At 48.2% G+C, this 23,378-nt stretch overlaps 1 protein-coding gene across 4 annotated transcripts in view; it reads left to right on the forward strand.

The window, feature by feature from the left end:
* Positions 1-6,008: 6,008 nt before the first annotated feature.
* The window catches only part of OTULINL (OTU deubiquitinase with linear linkage specificity like), a 34,938-nt gene continuing 17,568 nt past the window's right edge, over positions 6,009-23,378 (forward strand). For 3 of the 4 annotated variants that reach the window (XM_060634371.3, XM_060634373.3, XM_060634372.3), the window contains exon 1: positions 10,131-10,617. In XM_060634371.3, coding sequence (XP_060490354.1) covers positions 10,146-10,617 — 472 coding nt within the window. In that variant the 5' untranslated portion in view covers positions 10,131-10,145. Of the gene's footprint in view, positions 6,055-10,130; positions 10,618-23,378 lie in introns of those variants that run through there. The other variant, XM_060634374.3, reaches the window with a different exon arrangement.

Here is a 23,378-nt window from a genome sequence, read left to right on the forward strand (position 1 = left end):
AATCTGTCTTTTGCCTGTCTGATTTATAGGACCCCAGCTGGCGCACCTAAGATAAGTGAAGGAAAAATATTTTCCCGCCCTCCAATACTAGCCCTAGTGGAAAGTGACTTCTTTATTCTAATGTCCATATTCCAAACCCAGGGAAGTCTTCAATTGGCTTTGTGTGGGTCACTGACCCTTTGTTGACCAGAAGAGATGAGGGTGCTCTAATGGCCTTGTGATTGTGTCCCCTTTAAGACAACATGGAACCCAGGAGAGGTGGGTGTTCCCTTAAAGGAGCCCAGGCTACCCATCCGAGCAGGTGTCCACTGTAGTGCTGAACCAAGAAAAGACAGATGGAGAGCCATTAACTTGGGGGCCAGAGGACCAGAGCTTCATTCTTGGCTGTACCTACCACATGGTTGAAGAAACCTCCCTGGTGGTCTAGTGGTTAGGATTGGGCGCTCTCTCCCAATTGGTTGAATGAGCCAAGGAAAATTGATTGGCCTCTCTTCACTGTCCATTCCCTTCAAAGGAGGGATCTAGAATAGAGTTGGTGATATAGCCCAGGGTTCTAAAATCTTACACTCTTGTCCAATGAGACCTTATATTACAAAGGGTTCTCTGCCTTGCACCTACCTAGGTGTAGATCGTAAAACAACAATGGAAAAGCAAAGTAGAACCATAAAGTAAATGGCCCCATACAATAATTAAACATTGATTAAATTTTTACTATGGGTCAGGCATTGTTGAATGTTTTATATGGATTATCACGTTTTTGATTTCCATGAATTCTTTCTTATTCTCTGATCCAATTTCAAAGCATCTTGTTATAGCTCTGTGACTCAGTTTCCTCATCTGTAAAAGAGGGATACTAATCTCACCTACTTTGTGAGGTTTTGGTGAGGATTAAGTGGGATGATGCACACAAAGCCCTGAGATAATATAATAATCAATCAGCATAATGTATTAATAATCAGTATAATTATCAATCAATAATCAACTGATACATACTGCCAAGATTATTATTAGCTATTCTTCTTCTTGGTTTTCTCTATAGTGGGCATCTGTTCAGTAATCTTTCTCCACCTACCCTTTCTAACCCAAAAATGTGATGTAATTTTCTTTTCTTTTCTTTTCTTTTTCTTTTTTTCTTTTTCTCTTTCTTTTTTTTTTTTTTTTTTTTTTTTTTTGCCTACTGGTATTTCTTTGATTTGATGTGTCCTTCTTTTTTAATTCCTCTGGTCACTGGAGGTTGGAAGTGACAATTAATGCACTCGGGCTGTTTGCCACTGTTAACCACTGTCTACCCGTTTTTGGCTTTTGGCATTTTAAGTTCCTTTTTCATCTTGTTTTTTCTAACCCATGATGTTTCTCAAAGACTTACACTTAATTGCGTGAGCTTTCTCTTCCTCATCAAATAAAGTGTGAATAACCAAACGTAAAATTCCCAGCATCATGTCTGGAGCAGAGGGAGGGCTGGATGAGGATTAGCCACACTCCCTTCCTCATCTTATCCTCTTTATCTGAATACATCCCATGATTTCTGGCTCCAGGTAGCCATAAAGAAGCTCCATTCTGAACTGGGCAACTGGTAGAAGCAGGGCGCCTCCTCTCACTTTGTGAACAGGTAGAATTCCAGCAGGGTTTACATTATGGGCAGAGACAGCGGGTGGAGCTATGTGTAAGGGTCTTCTATCATATGGTGCGGCTTTAAACCGTGGTTGAAGATCGCAGGGGCATGAGTGAACCAAAGGCTTCTTTGTCGGTGTGTTGTCCAAAAAAGGATAGGTCGTATCAACAATGAGTTCCCAAGAGCTCTTGTCATTGGCGCACCCATTCATTCTGCAAGTTTTCACTGAGCGATTGCAGTGTGCTAGAGCTGGGGACACCACGGGGCACGAGGCAGATGAAGTCCACACTTCCTTGAGTGGCTTGTCCCACTGGTGCAGGGTGAAAGACCTTTGCCTGCCATTGGGAATTATTTTAGCACCATATATATGTTATGCCAACTTAACAGATTTTCCTAACTCCCTTCTCTATTGCCACCCACCCCTTCAACCCCCCCACCTACCACAGCATAGAGACTGAGAAAGCCAAAAATCACGTTTCCCCAGCTTCCCCTGCGGTCAGGGTCATTAGCTGCTTGACATCATTTTCTACAATGTCCCTTAAGGAGTTGTCTGCTGGGGGCTTCTGGGAAGGGTAATGTAGCTGGTGCTGCCTCTTCCCCTTCTTCCTTCCCTGAATTTGAACACAATGCTTACAGCCTCAACAGCTTTCATGTCGGAAGGACCGCGAGAGTCACGGGGTCAAGAAGCGGAACCAAGGCAACAATGCCTGCCTCTGGACTTCCTGTGACCTGACACGCTTATTCATTTTAGCCACTGTAATTTAAGTTTGTCGTTAGTCATAGCTGGAAACATTCTTAACTGACACACCGAGATAGCAATCAACGTAACCCCCCTTTACTTTTCCTTTCCTTCTGAAAATGAAATTTCACAAACGTTCCCACACGGAATATTCTTTTAAAAATTTAAATTGCTATTGGCTGGCCGTTACTTAATATTTCTGACACAAACTTCTCCCATTTAGGGATTTTTATGGAGTAGAAAACCAATCCGGCGGCAGAAAGTCCTGTCAAGGTCTGTCAGCTTCGAGTTCAGATTCCAAAGTAGGGCTTGACAATTCCAAGAACCACCACATGGCTGCTTTCTTGAGCAGAGGCGTGGGGGTGTGCCTCCAACGTGGGTGACAAAGCAGGGAGTCTCCTCGAAGCCTCTCGGTGAAAGGGAAGAACACAAATGCCTAGCGAGACACAGACATCATCATCATCAACTCCCAACCCCACGAGGTTTAATGAAAAACCATACCAGACACTGCAGGATTATTGTTCCTCATGGAAACTCAACTCGGAAGGCCACGGAAACTCCAAGGGCAGCAACAGCTGGTGTAATGGTAGGAATCCCAATGTCATAGGGCAGGGAGTCAGCAAATTACATCTCACAGGCCAAATGTGGCCCAGCGCCTGTCCTTGTGAGGCTTGTGAGTTGAGCGTGCCTTTTACATTTATAAATGGTTGAAAAGTAACAGAAAGAAGCATAAGATTTTGTGACGTGAACATTATATAAAATTTGAATTTCAGTGTTCCTAAGTAAAGTTTTATTGGAACGCGGCCATGGTCATGTATTTACAAGTTATCTAGGGCTGCGTCCGTGACCCAATGGCAGAGCTGAGCAGTGAAGAGTCTGTAGCTCACAAATGCACAAATATTTACTCTGTGGCCCTTTACAGAAAGTTTGCCTGCCCCATTACAGAATTTAGGGCCTGAGCAACGACCTATTCCACAAGAAACATCAATAGTGTATCCAATCTCAACCTCATGGGGCGCCTGGGTGGCTCAATCAGTTAAGCATCCGACTTCAGCTCAGGTCATGATCTCACGGTTCGTGAGTTCAAGCCCCACGTGGGGCTCTGTGCTGACAGCCCAGAGCCTGGAGCCTGCTTCAGATCCTGTCGCTGTCTCTCTCTGCCCCTCCCTCCCCTGCTCTCACACTGTCTCTCCCTCTCTCTTTCTCAAATATAAATAAACATTCAAAAAAAAAAAATCTCAACCTCCAGTAAAAGGGTCAAAACAAGGAGGAAAGATTCTCTACAACACAGAAAAGTCTCCTCAGTTTCTTAAGGAATCATGCAGCAAAACAGTATTTAAAAATTGTGCCAGTAATATATAATTTTGGAAAATTTAGAAAATGCTGAAAAGTACATAGATAATCTTATCACCCACGGTAACAACTATTAATATTTTGGGCTTTGTTCTTCCAATATTTTTCTGTGAATAAATATTTCTTCCTAAAAAACTTGGCTGCATACCCTATATTAGTATTATTTCACTTGCAACTGATAGGAAACTTATCTTAAGTAGGCTTATGCTAAAAAAGAGTAGGGCGAGGAAGGGGAGTGTTTTGGCTCATGTAACTGCAAGATACAGGAGTATTACTGCTTTGGGCTAAATCTAGAGCTTAATGTAATAAGGCTCTTTCTCCCTCTCTTGTTTCTACTTCCTCCATACACATCTCAATATTGGGAGAGCTCTTTCCTCATAGTGACAAAAGGGCTGCAGATGTCCCCATTATAGTTCTAATCCACACAACAGCAACTCCCTACAGGAGCAAAGAGCATTTCTTTCTCCCCAGAGAAACAAATATGAGACTTTCCAGTGTCATTCAATATTTTTGACACCATGAGTTTTTTTTATTTGCTGCCTGATACATAATCATTTAGACGCGCCACCCATTTGCAAGCCAACCTGTTCGAGGAAATGCTCATCTCCGAATTGTAATTACAGGATTAGATGAGGTCTGAGAAATCATCCAGTACATTCTATGCCTTTACAGGAAAGAAAATTGAGATGCAGAAAGGATAAGTGATTTCCCATTATCATTCCAGTAATCAATGGTGGGGAGCCAGATCTAGATAGTTCTAAAGATTGACTCTCTTCCACCAGCTACTCTCTCTTAGATATCACCCCGAAGCAAAATTTGAGGCTAGAAAAGCAGTAACCTAATGGAATGGGCCTGCCCAGGTATCCTGAAGAATAAATGAGTCAGAGAAAAAGAGCGCTCTGATTTTCTTCCCTAGCCCTCGGTTTGCTTCTAAAAATGGAAGGTGGAGTGGGGTAGACAAAGCCACAAAGGCTCCAGTTTGTTTGTTCCTCTTTAACTAAATATAAAAATATGCTTTGTTGGTGAACCAGAGCTGCAAGCCCAGTAAAACATCCAAAAGTTTTAGAGACTGTGGCTCTCCGTATGTTTTTACTTCACCTTCAAATTATACAGAGAATTTGTTTTTTCATTTGTATGTTCATGTGGCCAGGCTCCTGCTTGCTGTCCCTGCCATCTTAAAAAGCTTAGCAGGCATGAGGGAGGAAGTGCCATCAGAGGAAGGCAAATTTACGGACGAGGACCTCGGAGTGCTCGGAGCTCCTTTGTAGAGGAAGAGAAGGAATCCGTCTGCAGACTGAGTCTGGTGATGAGGAGACCATGGAGACCATTGAGGAGACCAATGGTGAGCCATTGAAGGCAGGCGTGATTCCTGCACGCTGCATCCTGCAAGCACTCATTCAGTGTCCACCAGACCTTGAACGGAAGACCCAGGGGACACAGATCTAGGTCTTAGGGTCAAGTGTGGAGCAAGATGAGGACGTGGGCCGGTAGCTTCTGGCATCCCGGGTGCTGTGGGAACAGCAGGAATGCACAGGAGGGCGGAGCCTCGGTGCCGACTCCTCTAGGTTGGCCTGGAATTGCTTCCCAAAGGAGAACAGCCTGGAGCACGGCTGGGAGAGACCACTGCAGTTAGCCAGGGGACGGGAGAGGGAAAGCCCACGCTTGATCAAAGCCCAGAAGTGGGAAGCAAGCCCAGCTCTATGCAAACTGCCGGCAGGACAGGTGTCCGGAATTTGGGGAAGAGTGAAGCCATCGAATTTGCTAAAAATAAACAAAATAAGGAAATGCTAAGTTCTGGTCTGGACCTACACAAAATTGCGAAGTTCTTTTCCACACACCCCACCCCCTCATCTTTCAGTTCCCTTTACAGCTCTCAGCTCTCCTTTATCCTATTAGCCAGCTCTTAGGCTCCCTTGGCACTCTCCTTATCAACATGTGCTCTTTGAAAGATCCAAGGCTTAGTGATATTAAGGTGTAGGTGACTGATAGGATAGCGTTGTGATTTAGTTGATTGGTATCCTTTTTACAGTGGACAAAATCCCAGACCAAGGAACACATTTTGAATTGTCCCATTTGCTGAAAAAAGGTCATCCAGAGAATGGAGCTGCCTGCTGGTTGATCTGGGCAATCAGAGGCTCCTCGGGCCCCTCGCACCCAGTGTTTGGAACATGGTTGTCCCACGGTGGGAGCTGTTCCAAGGACAGAGCCTGGAGAGAGCAAGGTGGCGAGAGTACCGTCTGGACCGTATGCGTAGCTGAACCCAATCAAGGCCTCTTTATAAACTTTTAAGATTTGGCAGGTGGGTGCGGAGATCCAATCATGTGGCAGCCGCCCAAGACAAGCCTCACAAGTAAGTTCCCTTGTCTATTAACAGTGCCACCTAGCAGTCTGGAGTGGCCTCCCTCTTCCTCTGGCCTCTCCTTGTCTTCTGTTTCCGGGGTCAGTTTGGGAAGTAACAGCAGGAGGTCCCAGCATGGACAGCGTAAAGGCCCCAGTGGGGGAGTCACAGGAGCGTCCAGTGCCCTCTGGACAGCTTCAGGCTCTCCTTCTGCTCCTGCCATCTTGGCATCTCTCTCAAGGACTCTCCTGGCTTCCCAGCCTGGTTGAGCGTTACACCTTGGCTTCCCCATTCCAGCCTTGACCCTCTGGATTTCTCCGCACCGGTTGTGCAATGACAGTTTGGGCCTTGGTTTCACCCTCGTCTCTGTCCTCACAGCATGGACTCACCCTCATGCTGTGCTGGGGGCATCTCGCCAGGGCTGGGGAGGGGGGTGGGGAGCGGCACGTTGCAGGGTAGACCATGTTTCTCCTAGGCTCAGCTCGTTTAGGAAGAAGATCAGATGTGCCTTTCAGGAACTCATTGAGTTCCTGGAAAGTGATTTTTTTGGGGTGTGTGTGTGTGGGGGGGGGTACTTTCCATATGGCCTTGGAGGCTGGGTTCAAATACCAAGTTGCCATTTACTAGCTGAATGACCTAGTGCTAGATACTTAGATACTTTATACCCTCTGTGACTCAGCTCCTTTGTCTGTACATTGGGAATAATAATCGTCTATATCTCAAATGGGGGGTTGAATTAATTCATACATAAAGAGCACTGAACAGAGCCCTTCATCAGTGCTCAGTTATCACACATTGCCATGTGTGATCTGCCATCATCAACATCTTCACCACCACCACAAACACCTAGTAACGTCTTCACATTTCCTCTATTGAAGAAACTCATCTAGGGGCGCCTGGGTGGCTCCGTCGGTTAAGCATCCGACTTCGGCTCAGGTCATGATCTCACGGTTTGTGAGTTCGAGCCCCGCATCAGGCTCTGTGCTCACAGCTCGGAGCCTGGAGCCTGCTTCAGATTCTCTCTCTCTCTCTCTCTCTCTCTCTCTCTCAAAATAAATTAAAAAATATTTGAAAAAAAATGATCTGGGGCACTTGGGTGGCTCAGTTGGTTAAGTGTGGAACTCTTGATTTCGTCTTAGGTCATGATCTCATGATTTCGCGGGCCCAAGACCCGCATCAGGCTCTACACTGACAGCAAGGAGCCTGCTTGGGATTCTCTCTGTCTCCTTTCTCTCTGCTCCTCCCCACCCTCTCAAAATCAATAAGCTTAAAAAACAAAACTGGCCCCACTCGATTTTGGAATAAAAATTTTTGTACTAATTCGGGGACTCCATGTAAATAAGAAGCAACATATGCTCAGTTACAATGCAAGAGGGAAGTAGACAGAAGGGTTTCTCAGATTTTAATTTTTATGGATATCAACAATGATGGTGTAATGTTCGCAAAGACAATGGATAGTCAAATAACTTAAATGACTTTCTCCACAGAAGATATACAAATGTCTAATAAGCACATAAAAAGATACTCAGCATCCCTAATCACTTCGTACCCATTAGGATGGCTATTATTAAAAAAAAAATAGAAAACGACGTGTTGGCAAGGATGTGGAGAAATTGGAACCCTATGCATTGTTGGTGGGAGTGTTTTCTGCTGTGGAAAATAGTGTGGCTCTTCTTCAAAAAGTTAAGAATTACCATATGATTCAGCAATTCTACTTCTAGGTGTACACCCAAAAGAATTGAAAGCAGAAACTCATAAATAGGTTATTTGTACACCTATGTTCATAGCAGCATTATTTACAATAGCCAAAATGAGGAAGCAACCCAACTGTCCATTGATGAATGAATGAAGAAACAAAGCGTGATCTATCTACCTAAAATGAAATATACAATTCAGCTTTAAAAAGAAAGAAATTCTTTCTTTCTTAAGTTTATTTATTTATTTTGAGAAACAGAGCGAGAAAGAGAGAGAGCACGAGTGGGGGAGGGGCGGGGAGAGAAGGAGAAAGAGAGAATCCCAAGCAGGCTCCGCACCATCAACAGAGCCCGATGTGGGGCTCAAACCCATGAACCACAAGATCATGACCTGAGCCGAAACCAAGAGTCAGACCCTCAAACCGACTGAGCCACCCAGACGCCCTTAAAAAGAGAAATTCTGGCATATGCTACAACATGGCTGAATCGTCAAGACATTATTATGCTAAGTGACATAAGCCAGTCACAAAAAGACAAATACTGTGTGATTCCACTTATATGAGGTAGCTAGTGTGGTCACATTCAGAAAGTAGTCAAAGACAGAGAGTAGAATGATGTTTGCTAGGGGCTGGGGATGAAGGAGGAGGAAGAATGGGGAGTTATGGTTTAATATTTGTGGGGCGTTTTCATTTTGTTTTGTTAAGACATGTAGTAAATCACACATGGGTAGACCAGAAAGCCAAAATCTCTATGTGTAGTCACATACTTTATTTGGCTCATATTTATATGGTGTTTATTATGGGCCAAGCATTACTCTAAGGGAATTGGACATATTTAATCACTTCATGCCCAAAACAACCTCATGGGGAAGGTACTCCCAGAAGCCCCATTTTATAGGTGAGGAAACTGAGACACCGAAATGTTCAATAATTGTACAAGACCATGTGGCTAGTACACAGGCAAGGCAGGCAGTCTGGCTCCAAGGTCTAGGTCTGTAAGTACAGTACCATTTTAAGAGGCCTCCCGCTCAGCTTTTGGAGTAACAATGAACATCACAGCAAACCACAAAATCCTGACCGTGAATTATTTGAAAGGATTTTGGCTGAGTCCGAACAGCTGTGTTCATAAATATTATCTCGTGGGAGGAGGGCAAGGTTACTGGCTAATTTGTTTTGTGGTTAAAGGACTTCAGTAAATTTTATTTTATTATGCCACAAGAAATTAGTTCTGGTATTTTCAGCTTCCAGAATAGACAATTTTACTCATCACTGCTTATAACCTTGTTTAGGTTGTAATTAGGCACAGCAATTTTAAGCCATTTACTTTGTATGAGTAACATGGCTCAGTACACGCAAGTCATGGTTTATGGCTGCAGAAAACTACCCCTCTAAGTTAAAATTTGATTTGGATAAAAGGTTGTTTGTTTTTTTTTTTTTAAACATGCAGCAGAGTTTGGGAACATTTTTATTATCTTTTGTGAATCATGGGTTGCAGAATGATGGGGTGGTTGAGAGATCAGACCTTGGTTCAACCTCTGCATTAGCATTTACCGAGCCTCAGTTTCCTCATCTGCAAACCGGAGGTAGTAACCTACCGCATGGGCGAGTGTGGGGATTAAGCGAAATAATATGTAAAATAATACATAAAAGGATTATCCAAGTGCCTGGCCTGATGTCAGCTGTCAGTAAATGCCTCGCATTATATTAACTCCTGTTGCTCTTAGAATTTTGCCAGAATTCCCAAAGACCTGTGATCCTTTGCTCTGACATTCAGAAAAGGGGAAAGTGATTCAATTCCTCGACATTGACCTAAGTATACTGGAGCCACCGAAGATTCCAGAGTGTTTTCCACGTCTTTCTTTAGTTACGGAGTTTGTTTCAAAAGGTGCCAAAACATGCCACACGCAAATCTGTTTCTGTCTGGAATTGTGTATATTGGAGAAAAAGGAAGTGTTCATCAGGACTTCCATTTTCTTCCCTTTTCTTCCGAGAAAGGGTCCCCCTGAATAGAAAACCAGGGGCAAAAGAACCTTGTTGTGAGCGCCTTTTTATTGTTGAGCTGTTTATTTTTTTCTTTTTGATAACCCACTTTATCAGAAGATTAATCTTGTCAATAACGCACAAATTCCGGCTACTAAGGTACACTGTGACTTCTGAGTAAGCATAACCGTTCTGCTGACCTAGGGGAAAATAAAGATTTTTAAAAAAATGTGCCCTAAGTAGTGGAAGAGGCCCTGGGCCGACAGCAACATCTGGATTCCAGTCTGGCCCTCCCATGGCCGTGACCCAGCAGCGGGTTCTTGTCTCGCCAGGGATGGCAATCCTTCTGCACCCTCGTCGTGGAGAGGGAAAAGGCACCTGTCCCTCTCCCCCATCATCCCACGCACCACGTTTCTTTGATTCCCACTCAATGGGCTTTCGATGTAAAGTGCCAGGGAGGTCGCGGGATCCGTCCAGGTGGAAACCCCAGGACGTCTCCGGAGGAGCAGCGCCGGGAACCCAGGAGCGGCTTCCAGGCTGCGCGCACAGCGCCGGGAGCCCGAAGCTGCCGACGGTAGACCCCGTCTGTGCGCGGAGGCCCCGCCCATCTCCGCCCGAGAGCCCGCCCACCTCCGCCGTGGCCTCCCATTGGCGGCCCCGCGCGTCCGTCGGCCCCCGGGCTCCCCCGGGCGGGAGCGCCGAGCGCGCTCCCCACCCCGCGCCTCTCGAGCCAGCCAGCCGCGGGGAAGCGATCCCCGGCGCCGGCGGGCGGCCGCGGCGTCTGACTGACCGACGGAGGAGGCTCCGCGCCCGTCCGCAGCGCGCGGCCGGCATGGCGGCGCCGAGAAGCCCCCAGCGGGTGCGGGCGCGGGAGCGGGAGGGTCCTCGCGCCCCAACGGCAGGTGGGCGCCGGGCCGGGGGCGGGGAGGGGGCCCGCGGGCAGTCCCCCTGCGCGCTGAGGGTTGGAAGGTCCGGGGCGCCCCAGGGCAGGGGGCCGCAGCCTCAAAACACCCCCGGCAGCGTTGGGGCTGCCGTCGGGGACGGGGGTCGCGTCGCGTCTGAATGGGAACGCGCCCTCGGGAGGCAGATCTGTTTGGGTCGAGGCCGCGAGCGACCTGCCGAGGCAGGGAGGGCAGGTTCCTGGGAGGAGGGAGCCCGTCTGGTGGGCTGGAACGGGGTGGGGGGCTCAGGCAGCGGCCGGGGTCGGGCTCTGCCGCCGAGGAGGGGCAGCGTCCCCTTCTAGGTGTCCCCTCTGAGAACTTGATTGTTGTCGGGGTGGCGGGGGAAGTTGACGCGTTTCGCGCTTTGGTGGCGGAGGATGTGGCCCACACCTTCGCAGCAGTCGAGACTTGCTGAACAGCAGAGAAAAGCTGGCTGTTGAACAAAAATGTCACCAAGGACGGGAGCAGCAGCACAGAATGGCCCAGGTCGCGCGCACAAGTCTGGTCGCCGAGGTGGGGGCGCAGTCCCTGTGGCTGGGCGTCTCTGCTCTCTGCGTTGGTAGCTGGGGTAGGAGGGAAGGGTGTTTTCCTTCCCCCGCTTCAGCTGTGCCCTCCAGGCCCCGCTCCGAGGAGGGTGAACGTGGCTGCTTCTCAGTTACGAGCACGTTCCCGTTCCGTGTTTGTCTGGTGGCCCCCGCAGGGGTGGGTGTGAACCTGCCGGCGATTTGGGGGAGCGTGCCGATTCACAAGCGCCGAGTTTGGGCTGCAGATACGGCAGCGTTTATGGGAAGTTGGCAGGTGCCAGTACTGGTTATTGACTGGGGTTCTTGGTCCCAGCAGGAGCTTTTGATTCACACAGCAAGCTGTTGGGTGTGGTGGAAACAGTGCTGTTCTGGGAGTCTGGACATGAGTTCTAGACCTCATTCTGCCCAGGACTGTGTGCCTGGAAGCCACAGCCACTCTGGACTTCTATGTCCTCATGTTGGGGTAGCATAAGGCCCCTCCCAGTCTAGAATTCTGTAATTGACTTACCTCCCAGCCTCAAAAGTTTGGAAATTGAACTCACTTTCAACCTTTCTGCACCCTGAATGATAATCGAATTAGCCAAATATTTCCTGTGGGTGTATTCATTTGAACTTTTCATGATGTGATTTTTTTCCTCCCTTTCTCTTTGCCTTACTTTGGGAGAGAAAGCAAAGCTGGAAATGGAGGTAGGGCTCAGCAGGAGAAAGCTGGTTTGGGAGGCAGAAAGGTGCCTGCTCTGGACTTAAGCTAACAATCAGGAATTTTTCCTTCCAATGCATCAAGTTCAAGGTGTGCGAGCACTGGGAACTCAGAATTCTTTCCTCAGCTCCAGCCTGTGCACAGTGCAAGAATCTGATTCAAGGATCAGGTTATGGAAAACTTTTTTTCCCCCTCCAAAACATAACCACATAACCTCTGAGGACTTAGGAGCATAGTTTCCCTTCTTTACCAGTCATGTTTGGAGGTGAAACTGTTTTCGAGTCCCTTGCCAAAGCTAGGATGGGAGCGAGTTGTTTTTACCTACCCCTCTTTTCGTAAGAGAGAGACCCAGATTCACTTCTGAAATCGTAGCAAATGCTAACAAGTAACACTTGACAATAAAAACTAAATGGACAGCAACCGAAGGAAACTCACGGAAGGAGTAGGGGTGGAAAGCATTTTTTGGTAGCCAGTTTTACTGTTTCTTTTTCACTGGGTATTGAGACTCATGCACTGAACATCTGTGCACCGTATTATGGGAAAGACACTGTCGGAATTGGAATACTAGACAGGAAAGTGGTGCCCAAGATGATTTGGTGCAATGCCCTGAGGCCCCAAGAAGACCCGGGAGGAAGCAGGAAGCAGGGGTGACCCGCCCACTGTAGGAGAAGCTCAAAATCCTTAGCATACCTTTGGCAGTCTGGTGTTTGAAGCGGGGATGTGTGCCCCACGTTTTTCCTTGGCTCCTTGTGCCTCTGGCCAGCCTCAGGGTGATTAACTGTTGTGGTTCTTCACAGAAAAGCCTGCAAGTTTTCAACCAGGCCCTCAGGAGCTGCAGGACCCTGTGGTGGTCCCTAGGCGCTCGTCTGGGGTGACAGGAATGCCCAGTGTGGAATGGGGGACCCATCGGCCATGTGCCCTCGTTCCAGCTACACAGAGCGCAGCTCTGCCCCCCGCCCCCGCCTTTCTTGTTTATATGCTGTTCTGAGTAAGATTTTGTTTGTGAAAAAGTCTAATGCTAAACAGAAATTTTAGAAGTAATGGTAATGGCCAATATTTTTGAATTTTGCTGTTATCTTTATTACATGTAAAGAGCTTAGGACGATGCATGGCCCGTAGTAAGCACTGCAAGGTTAGCTTACTCAAAGGTTATTATTATCACTATCTTATGCCATGACGTAGTTGTTACTTTTATCCCTATTTTATTGAAACCAAGTGACGTGCAAACTTATACCAGATTTCCCACTTCCCCCCTAGACTTTTCTATTTACAAGATGTGTTCCTCAATACCATGGAATACATTATTCCAAAGCCATTCAAGGATAACTTTATGTACAAAGCAGATGTTTCTGACCCGCTGAATGCTGTCTTTGCCTCATTCCCTTGGACGGTCATAGGTACCACACTCGGTAGACCTGTGAGTCTGTCTGGTGAGCACGTCTGTGTTTAAAGGGAGAGGGGGCAGATCAGAACAGCTAAGGCCCAGGCAGCTGGTCCCTGGCAAGAAGAGTTATGAGGATCAGGGTGGGGGGGTGCGCACACATTCCCTCCTCAACGCAGACTGCGGAGGGCGCTAGGAATTGTGATCTTATTCTAGAGCCAGTGCCTTCCAAGCCTCTGCTCTCAAGGACTTGAACCACGAGCAGAGGGGGTGCTGGCAGTGGCCAGTGGGTGCCCAGGAGGAGATGAGGTCCTTTGTGTGCTAGTTGTAACCTTAAAGAGAACTGTTTCCCTAGGTTGGAGGCTTAGGAAAAACCAAACCAAACCCAAATGCTGCAATTAAAAACATACACAACAGAACTCCTAAAACCAAATGGTCCGTGGTTGGTATTTTTTTTGCCAGCCTGTTTGCCCCACTTTTATACTTTTGCATTTCCATGAGATGGATTAAGTGCCAAGTAAAACGTAAATGTTGGTACCAAGTGTGTTAGCTAAGTAGAAATCTTCGATTGGCACAGTTACGCATTTGAAAATGACCTTTCATCTGGCTCCCCGGAGTGGGTGGGCGCCTATGGCACCCCGTGTCGTCCTCGCCAGGGGCACAGTAGGCATTTGAGTTCTCTTTATGGTGCTGGCCACGGAGACACTGCCCATGGATAGTCTTATGTAATCTTTACAGCCACCAGTCTGACGCTCGGAACGGTTATGGAATTTGCTCAAAGTTTCCAGCTAAGAAGCGGTGGCCAGGATTCCAGCCCTGGCAGCGTGGCTCCACCCACAACCGATTCTTAAGCCTCCACCTCTTCTGCTTCCTGAAGCTCAGCTCAGGCTTATACCTGAGAGCGCTCTAGTCTCTGGGTTACATTTCAGCTGTTGGCCATTCAAGCTGGGTTCCCATTTTACACCCTTCTTGTTGCTACACATAACTCACAGGTCTGGGGTGCAGAAGTGAGATTATGACAGGGTCATCATGATCGAGCTGAAACTTGCAACATACGTGGTTGCTGCTTTGTAGCTATTAAAGCCCCTTCACCATCTTGAGCAGAGCGAGTTGGTTATTGGGCTGGTGTATTTGACCTTTGGCTCCGGTCCACTTGATCTTTTGGCAAATATTCAGGTACTTAAAACAACCGTTCTCAGAACTGAGGTGGCACACGCATTTACCGATGTGTAATTAACTTAATGCAAGAACATGAAATGTTATTTCACAATAAATCACCAGAGAAAAGTGTTTTGTTTATGCCCTCGTTTTGCCAGTAATCTCTTGTTCTAGCCCATCTATACCCCATTTTTCTACTTTCTCGTTTAATTGGAACCAGAAGAGACAGGTGGCATCATGTTTAAAATAAGAGAAGGTGTTATGTTCATTTCTAGGAGACTAAGGACTATTCTCTGTTAGTACTGTTGCTGGGATTCTCAAGTAATAAACAAAAATCTCTGAGACTGTAGCACGTAAAGTGCCATGCTCGATAAATCTCTGAATTAAGAATTTAATAGTAAGCCTTTTGTTGTTGATATAACCATGTATCTATGACTTTGAGTCTATGTGGAATTGTGGATGATAGATATAGAGTAATTTAAAATACCGTATTAGCTCTCTCTCTGCTTTCCCTGTAACTGGCTTTTATGAATCTTAGGGTTAGTCTTCTAGCACAGGGAATAATAATGTAATTGAAAATTGGTTTCTCAAGAGATCCCCATCTCCCTCCCCCAATTCAGAGAGAAGTGGGATCTGATTCAAAGTCAAGGGTTAACTGTCAAAAAGAGAGAAGCATACTGCCCTCTCTTGTTCCCATTACAGTGGACACGAGCCCCCCACTTTCTCTCCAGGCACGGGACAGCCTCAGTGGGTACAAATGGGATGGACGGGGAGAGGGGATATGGTGGTGGGAGCTCCTCGGGCAGTGGTCTTTGAAAACTTGCATCTCTAAGTCAGGGCAGAGAGTTCCCGGAGGCTTTGGTCCCCCAAGTTTAGGAGAAGTGAACTAAATTCCTTCTTTCTGGAAAAGAGGGGATTGTTCCCTAAGTCGTAGAATAACACCTGGTACAATGTGGGCATAGTCGTGCACCTGTGACAGGAAGACCTCATCTTTCTCCTGAGGTCTCTAGAGTGGCAGGAAAACTGAGGACTCTGTGTCTTCCAAGTCCTGTGTCCCAGGTCATTAGGACAGGTAGAAATCTTGGAGGAAGCAGGACGGCTGATAGGAAAGGGGAAGTGGGAGAGATGGCGAGCCAGTGCTGGCACGGACTTGATGTAATCAGGCGCCATCTAGATATAAAGGGCTGGATGGCACTGATGCCAGCCTTTTGTCATTTTACTGGGCATTTTAAAAATGAACTTGGAGTTCAACTGTTTGTAGCTAAGGATGAGGTTGGCCCCTTACCTGGAAAAGCAGTTGTAGCCAATGGAATTATTATTAGAAGCGTCGGGTCCCTCAGTTTTGCACCTGAAGCAGCGTAAGACTCGGGTATGTCGATCCTTCTCCTGCAATCTGAGGTAGAGAGAAAAATCACTCAAACCGAGAGAGTTTATGAGATCAGTTTCACCCACGATGTCTCCATTTTGTTTTTTAAATATTTGTTAAACTCACTTTTGTTAAGCCCAGCTGACGGTTGGGATAGAGGGCTGGTACGGCAAATGCTCGTTGACCTGTGCTGTCTTGTTCTTCTCGCTCGACTATTCCAGTGTATTCTCCCATTTATGCCTCATTGATTCATTCATTCAAAATGTGGAGCCGGTAACCTGTGAAGGTACAGCTCTCCTTTTCCCTCCCTCCCAGTTTCCTTCTCACCCTTCCTTTAAAAAAAAAAAAATATTCTTGCCATTTTTTTAGAAACTGGTCACCTCCAGGGAAATGCTGGTGTGAGAGTCTGTAGAATCGAGCATGGCTTCTAAGGGCTGGAGTAGTTGCCGATTTGTCACAGTCTCGTGTAACTTCTGTACCTACGGGGCATCTTTCCTATGGTGCAGGTTTTGAGTAATGTTTTTTTTTTTTTTTTAAGGTTTATTTGTGTTAGAGAGTGTGCGAGCGGGGGAGGGGCAGAGGGGGGAGGGACAGGGGGTCCGAAGCAGACTCTGCGCTTACAGCCCAGAGCCCAACACGGGGCTCAAACTCACAGAACCGTGAGATCATGACCTGAGCCGAAGTCAGACGCTCAACCGACTGAGCCACCCAGGCGCCCTGTTTTGAGTGACGCTTTAAGTATAGTTGAACCTCACTTGCTTCACAACTACTTAAAATCCTGTGCCTTGTGCCCCAACGTGACTGTTCCTCCAACATAACCCTGAAACAAGTTAACATGAAGGGCCCTGTGGTGGATGACGGGAAATGGCAGTTAATGGCCTGGCCTCCCTATGCTTGTTCACAGGGGAGGAAACTGAGGTGGACCAGACCATGGGTTCCTGACTCCCTGGTGCCTGTTCGTTCCACTGTCCTCAAGCCATCCCACTAGGTGACCGCTTCACATTCTCATTTCCTGCTTCGTATTTACATGAGTGTAATTAAGGGAACAGAAAACACACTGGTGGCTCACTGTTTCTGACATATGTGTTCCAAGTGGACCACCAAGACAGAGGCCATTAGTTAGGATTAGGTATAGTGGGATAACGGAACGACCCCAAATAAGTGAGTCAAGTTTATTCTTCTCGTGTCACCGCTCGAAGGTGGCCCCCTCTTCCAGGGCCAGAAATGGGCTCCACTTTGCCAGGGGCCCAGCTCCTCCGGGTCATTTCCACGGTGCATGGCTTCCATGACTAGCTACTTCGTGGTCCAAGACGGCCGCTGAACGCCAGTCACCACGCTTACATTCCAGCTGGTGGAGAGGGAGGAGGACAAGGAGTACGCTCCCCTCCGCAGAGCCTTCCGAAAACTGCACATAATACTTCTTAGAATCCACTCACACAGCTACACCCAGCACCTGGGGAGGAGGAAATGTGGCCTTTATTCAAGTAGCCATGTAGCCGGCTCAAAGTCAGGATTTTATTTCTACGGAGGAAGGGATAACAGATACTGAGGGAAGCTCTCAGTGCCTGTCGTGGAGACGCATGGACTGGATCCTGATTACATGAAATCCTGTTCCTTATTCAACAAATATTTATTAGCCGTCTGCCCGGTGCCTAGGCACCAAGAAAGCAGGGAGAAAACAGACACAATCCCCGTCCTTAAGACGTTTACCTACGTGGGGAGGCAGACACTGATCAGACACAAACACGGTTGTGTAAACCGTGCTAAGTGCCGCGAAGGGAAGAGACGCCGTGTGCTGAGAGAGAGTAACGGGGACTTGAGCAAGCCCGGGGGGAGGGAAAGGGTCAGAGGCTTTGCCACAGGAAGTGACATTGGAGCTGACAGCTGGAGAAAGAGTTGAGTGGAGGGTATTACAGGCAGAAGAAAGCAGGGGAGAAGGCAGGCGGGAGGCAGAGAGGGCTCTCACGGAGGAACTCACAGCCCGTCCTCTTGAGCAAGCGGCAGAGGGGACAGAATGGGGAAGAATCAGGGTCAGACCGCGTGGGGCCCCAGAGGAAGGGTGACCGCCGTGGCGTGCCTGCCACAGGGATGTCCTGGGATGTGGAACTTCCAGTGCTAAAACTCGGAGAGTCCCAGGCAGGCCGGGATGCATTGGTCACCCTTGCTGGAGGCCACATTAATAGTCGGGTTCCTTTCATTTTAATTTCAGCACAGTCTGTCTTTCCATAGGCGTAGCTCTGCCATGGAAAAACAACTGACTAGTAAAACTAGCCCCTCCTGTTGGCTGAAGGCAAAGAGGCACAAAACACAAGCAACATGTCTTTTTTTTGTCAACGTTTACTTATTTATGTATTTTGGGAGGGAGAGAGCACGCGCAAGTGGGGGAGGGGCTGAGAGGAGAGAGAGAAGCCCAAGCAGGCTCCACACCATCAGCACAGAGCCCACTGAGGGGCTCAAACTCACGAACCTCGAGATCGTGGCCTGAGCCAAGGGTCGGGCGCTCAACTGACTACGCCACCCAGGCGCCACATAACACAGGCAACACTTCTTGGGACCAGTGAGACTCTGTCTGGCATGATTTCTCCTAACGGAAATTTTGGAAATTAACCGGCATGTGATAATATATGACTTGAGAAGACAGAGACGGCCGAGGATGGAGGAGGCCCCTACACCCCAGCGGGTTTCTCAGCGCTGGCAACACATCGGAATCACCTGGGAACTTGACAAAAGACGGGGGGCCTGGGCCTCAGCCCAGTACATCAGGAAATGCACACGTGGACCCGGGGCAGGGGAGATCCTCCGCCCCGTCCCAGTGCCCCTGAGACTTGGGCGTGCGTGCAGATTGCTGGGGACCTCGCAGAATACAGATGATGCTGCCCGCGGATCCGTATTCCTAAGTGCCCCGGGCGGCAGGGATGTTGCTGGTCCGGAGGCTCTGATGAGTTTGTTTCGAAGGTCTCTTCTGTGGAGAGCAGACCTAAAGGGCCACGTAAAGGTGGAGGGGGCGGTGAAAGGAGAGAGGAAGGAAGACCTGGGGAGGAGAGAGGGGCTCTGCTTTGTGCCTCCGTCCGGGGTGCGCCCACCTCCACTTCTCAGTCCCTAGGGTTTGTGAGTCACATGGTGTGGCTGGTTCCTGGTTCCAGAACTGGTGCCCCATGACTTTTGGCTAGGATGGGGCGAGGGGTGAGGCACGATTACCTCTCTCACACCTCATTTACAGGCTTTTCCAGCTCACTTCACAGATTCGTCTTTCCTACAAGTAAGAAAAGCCAAAATAATAATAAGGGGAGGAGGCGGCGAAGGAGGAAGAAGGGGAAAGGAGGAGAAGAGGGAGAGGAAGAAGAAAAGCCAGATTTTTAAATAGGAGCTGACACACCCATAGCACGTAAAAAAGCAAGAAAAACCAAGCAAACAAACAAAAAACACCACTGGCTAAGGAGTGGAAAATGGCTTTGGGAAGGGAAGCCAATTAGAAGGATTAGTAACCACTAGCAACAGAGCCCAAATGGTTCTGATTAATGGAAAAATCACCTCGGGGCAAAAGTGAAGGGTGACTCGTCTGAGTGTACCCATAGGTCTCTCCTGGTCACATTTCGTAAATGATTGGGAGATGAAAGGTCTACGAGTGAGGGCGCCTGGGTGGCTCAGTCCGTTCCACTCAGGTCATGACCTCAGGGCTCCTGAGTTCAAGCCCCTTGTTGGGCTCTGTGCTGACAGCTCGGAGCCGGAGCCTGCTTTGGATTCGGTCTCCCTCTCTGTCTGCTCCTCCCCGACTCGTGCACTGTCTCTCTGTCTGTCTCTCTCTCTCTCTCTCTCAAATATAAATAAACCTTAAAAAAATTATAAAGGTCTAAGAGTTGAGAGTGCACCCCCAAAGCCCTGGCGGGTTGAGGCGGTGAACCAGATCCAGGAACATGAACTTGCGTGGGGTTACGTGTCTGCTCCTGGTCTAAAAAAGCATGGAGCCTGCACACGTGATCAGCCCCTTGCTTCCCTTCCCAGGTCCTGGCCGAACTGAAAGGTGGACACAGGAGTCAGAGATTTTTATTTTTTTTTTTTTAATTTTTTTTTTCAACGTTTTTTATTTATTTTTGGGACAGAGAGAGACAGAGCATGAATGGGGGAGGGGCAGAGAGAGAGGGAGATACAGAATCGGAAACAGGCTCCAGGCTCCAAGCCATCAGCCCAGAGCCTGACGCGGGGCTCGAACTCACGGACCGCGAGATCGTGACCTGGCTGAAGTCGGACGCTTAACCGACTGCGCCACCCAGGCGCCCCAGGAGTCAGAGATTTTTAAAATGTTAGCTCAGGAGGCACCTCGGTGGCTCAGTTGGTTAAGTGCCCAACTTCGGCTCAGGCCATCATCTCATGGTTCATGGGTTCGACCCCCACATCAGGCTCTGTGCTGACAGCTGGGAGCCTGGAGCCTGCTTTGGATTCTGTGTCTCCCTCTCTGCCCCTCCCCTGCTCACACTCCATCTCTCTCTCTCTCTCTCTCTCAAAAAAATAAACATTAAAAACATTTTTTTTTTTTTAAATGTCAGTTCAGTGATAAAACCCACAAGTTCCACTTGCGTGGCCAGATGGGCTTGCTAGCCATGCCCGAGCTGAGCTCACACCTAAAAGGTCAGGCCCGAGGCCCTCTCTGGAAGGTGGAGGAGGGGCTGAGCTGAGCAGTGTCTCCCAACCTGCCATCAGGCGTGGTGCTTGGGAAGGAGTCAGTCAGGCGAGTGAGGGCTGGGGCAGAGGGCGGAGCCAGGGCTCCTGGAAAGCACTTCCAGCTGGAAATCTGAAGGACGGTGGGATAAAAGTACAGATCCCTGCCAACCCCTTCGAAGGCTGGGGACACTTACTGCAGCAATGGGGCTTTTAGTTGATGGCAGGCTACTTGTGAGTGGATGGCTTTTTGTTTCTCAGCTGTACGATACTGACTGATACAATCTCAGGCTGGGTGCATTACTTTGAGCGTATCGTCTAGAACAGGGTTCGGCAAAGCACAGTCCATGGGCTGAATCTGGTTCCGCTCAGTTTTTACATGGCCTGTGAGCTAAGAATGGTTTTGACTTTTTTTTTTTTAATGGTTAGAAAGGAAAAAAACTCAAAAGAATACCACTTCCTCACCTGTAAAACTTACATGAACTTTGGATTTCGGTGTCTGTAAATTAGGTTTTCTTGGAACACAGCCTCACTGTGTATTGTCTAATGGTTGTTTTTCTGTCAGGGCCCATTTGGGTACTTGACACAGAGACCAGATGGCAGGCAAGCCTAAGATACTCTCTGACCCTATACAAGAAAACTGGCTGACCCCTGACCGAGCATGAAGGAGTGGTCATGTTTTTGGATTGTCTCCTGGGTGGTCACGCTCAGGGCATTGCGTTCTGTCCTGTGGTCTCCCTTTAAGTGTGGAATGGGTTCGGAGGAGAGTGGCCCGGACAACGAAGAGACCCCTTCGAGCCCGTGTCATACGAGGACTGGTTGAGACAAAGAGAAGCAGGCACAATGGAAATGATAGCTGCCTTCTACAATTGTTTTTGAATTCTTGGGAGAGAATTGCCCCGGGAAGGCAGTTATGAGGTTAATTGAAAGGGCACTGACCTTGAGTCAGAACCTGTTGGTTCAAGTTCAGACTTCTACTTGCTTTCTCTGGGCTTCAGTTTCTTCACCTCAAAGATGAAGGGGTGCACACAACAGGCCGTCGGATGACCAGGTCCGCAGCAAATTAAGATTCAGCTTTCACCTCTGAGGTGTTTCCAGGCCATCAGAGGACACAGTCACGAATATGCCTAACTGACCTGCAGTGTAGACAGAGTGCGGCGGCCAGGGGCGGGGGTGGGGACAGCACTCTGTCTACACTGGTCTGCAGAGGGACTGGTGTGAATCAGGCCTTGGAGAACAGGTAGAACTCCAGCGCCTTTGCCCAAAGCATTCTGTGATTCTGTGAAAGACTTAAAAGGTGTCGCATAGAAGAGTCATCTGACGTGATCCTCATGACTCCAAGCAATAACGATTCAAGCTGTGCTTACAGGTCTGACCGCACCAGCCTCTTGCTCAGGAACTTTCCCTGCTTTTCAGGTAACACCAGCATCTCTAAAGGGTCTAAAGGCCCTTGCTTCCCTGGCCTTGTGAACTGTTGCCGTACCCACTGGCCCTCTGCTCTAGCTCACGTGGGACTAGGTCGGGTACCCATGGTACCTCTGCTGATGGAGCCACGTTTCTGTGGAGCATTGCCTGGGTCGTGCCCCAGACACACGAGGAGAGGTCAGCCTTCTGTTTGCAATTGTAACATCAGCTCTTGGCCCAGTGTTCTGCCTGCAGGAGGAGCTTAATCTATATTCATTGACTAACAATAGACTTTGATCAATAAAGAGAGAAATATTCCCGAAAATAAGATGGTCTCCCACCAATGGAAGTGAGTTCCCACCCCCAGAGGTGGAGGGGAGACCGTCACAGGGACTCAGTGGGAGAGTTTCCATTTGCACTGTGCCTCTGTGGTTACAAGCACACTTTCGTGGCTGGCGTTTTCTTTCACCTAACCGTCTGTTATCACTGATGGTCTTCTCCATTAGAGAGATGTTTCGAGATCCTTGAAGCTCAGTGGTTTGTCTGAGGTCCTACAGCTAGAAAGTGGCAGAGTGAAGACAGTCTCTGGCTTGTTTCGCCAGATCAGGGCCAAGGAGAGTGTCTGGGTGGAGGAAGTGATCCTGGAGTGCTGAGATTTTTCTCCAGAGGAGGAGTTACAACTTGCTGGTCCACAGAAGCCTATCCCACCTCCAGCTTTTGGATTTTTATAGCTGGGAGGGTTCAAAATCCCCTACGCATGATTAGAAAATTTAACTTCTCTTTTGAAGTGATGGGTTGCAATTACCACCCCTGAACTTTGCCCTAGTAAATGGAAAAACTCTGGGCTATGACATTGTTACAGATATGCACACACACACCACAGCCCCGTTAGTGTTTGGCAAGGAGCAGTTTCCTGTTGTATTTACTGACGCTCAGTTTAACAGGAGCCTTGGGTAAAAACATGCCCCGTCCCGTGGGGATTGTGCTCCGAGCCTAAGTGGGTTGCATGACGGGGCTACAGCTGAATGTCTCACTGATCATGACTTTCAAGATAAAAACCTTCCCCTTGGTGGCTCTCTTCCTCAGTGATACTGATCTTGCACTCTTTGGTTATAGTTCTTTACCAAGTCGAAGACTGTCATTTCTTAGTTGAGCAGAATTCGTACTGAAATTTACAAAAGCTTACAAAGTCCTTTGACCTCGCACTTGTTAAGAGGATATTTTTTTCTGAATATTTCCTCTGTAACTGAAAACAAAGAGCTAGCCTGTGATTTTTCAAGAAGCAAGACCACTTAAGCGTAGTCCTTTCCACTGCTGTGCTGACTTGTAAAACTTCTCTCGTGGTCTCCCCAAGCTCCAGGGACACTTTGCCGACCTCCCGGGATTTGTTCTGTGTGTTTACCCTTGGGCTTACGTCCCGCTTAGTTTATTTGTTTGGACTCACGTACATTATGTTGCTTTATTCCCCAGCCTCTTGGTTTCTCACAATTAACCCCAGAGAGAGGTGACCCGCTTGGGGATGGAGGCCTGCCT

The sequence above is a fragment of the Panthera onca genome, chromosome A1 (genome assembly GCF_046562875.1).
Source record: "Panthera onca isolate mPanOnc1 chromosome A1, mPanOnc1 haplotype 2, whole genome shotgun sequence".
NCBI classification, from domain to species: domain Eukaryota; kingdom Metazoa; phylum Chordata; class Mammalia; order Carnivora; family Felidae; genus Panthera; species Panthera onca.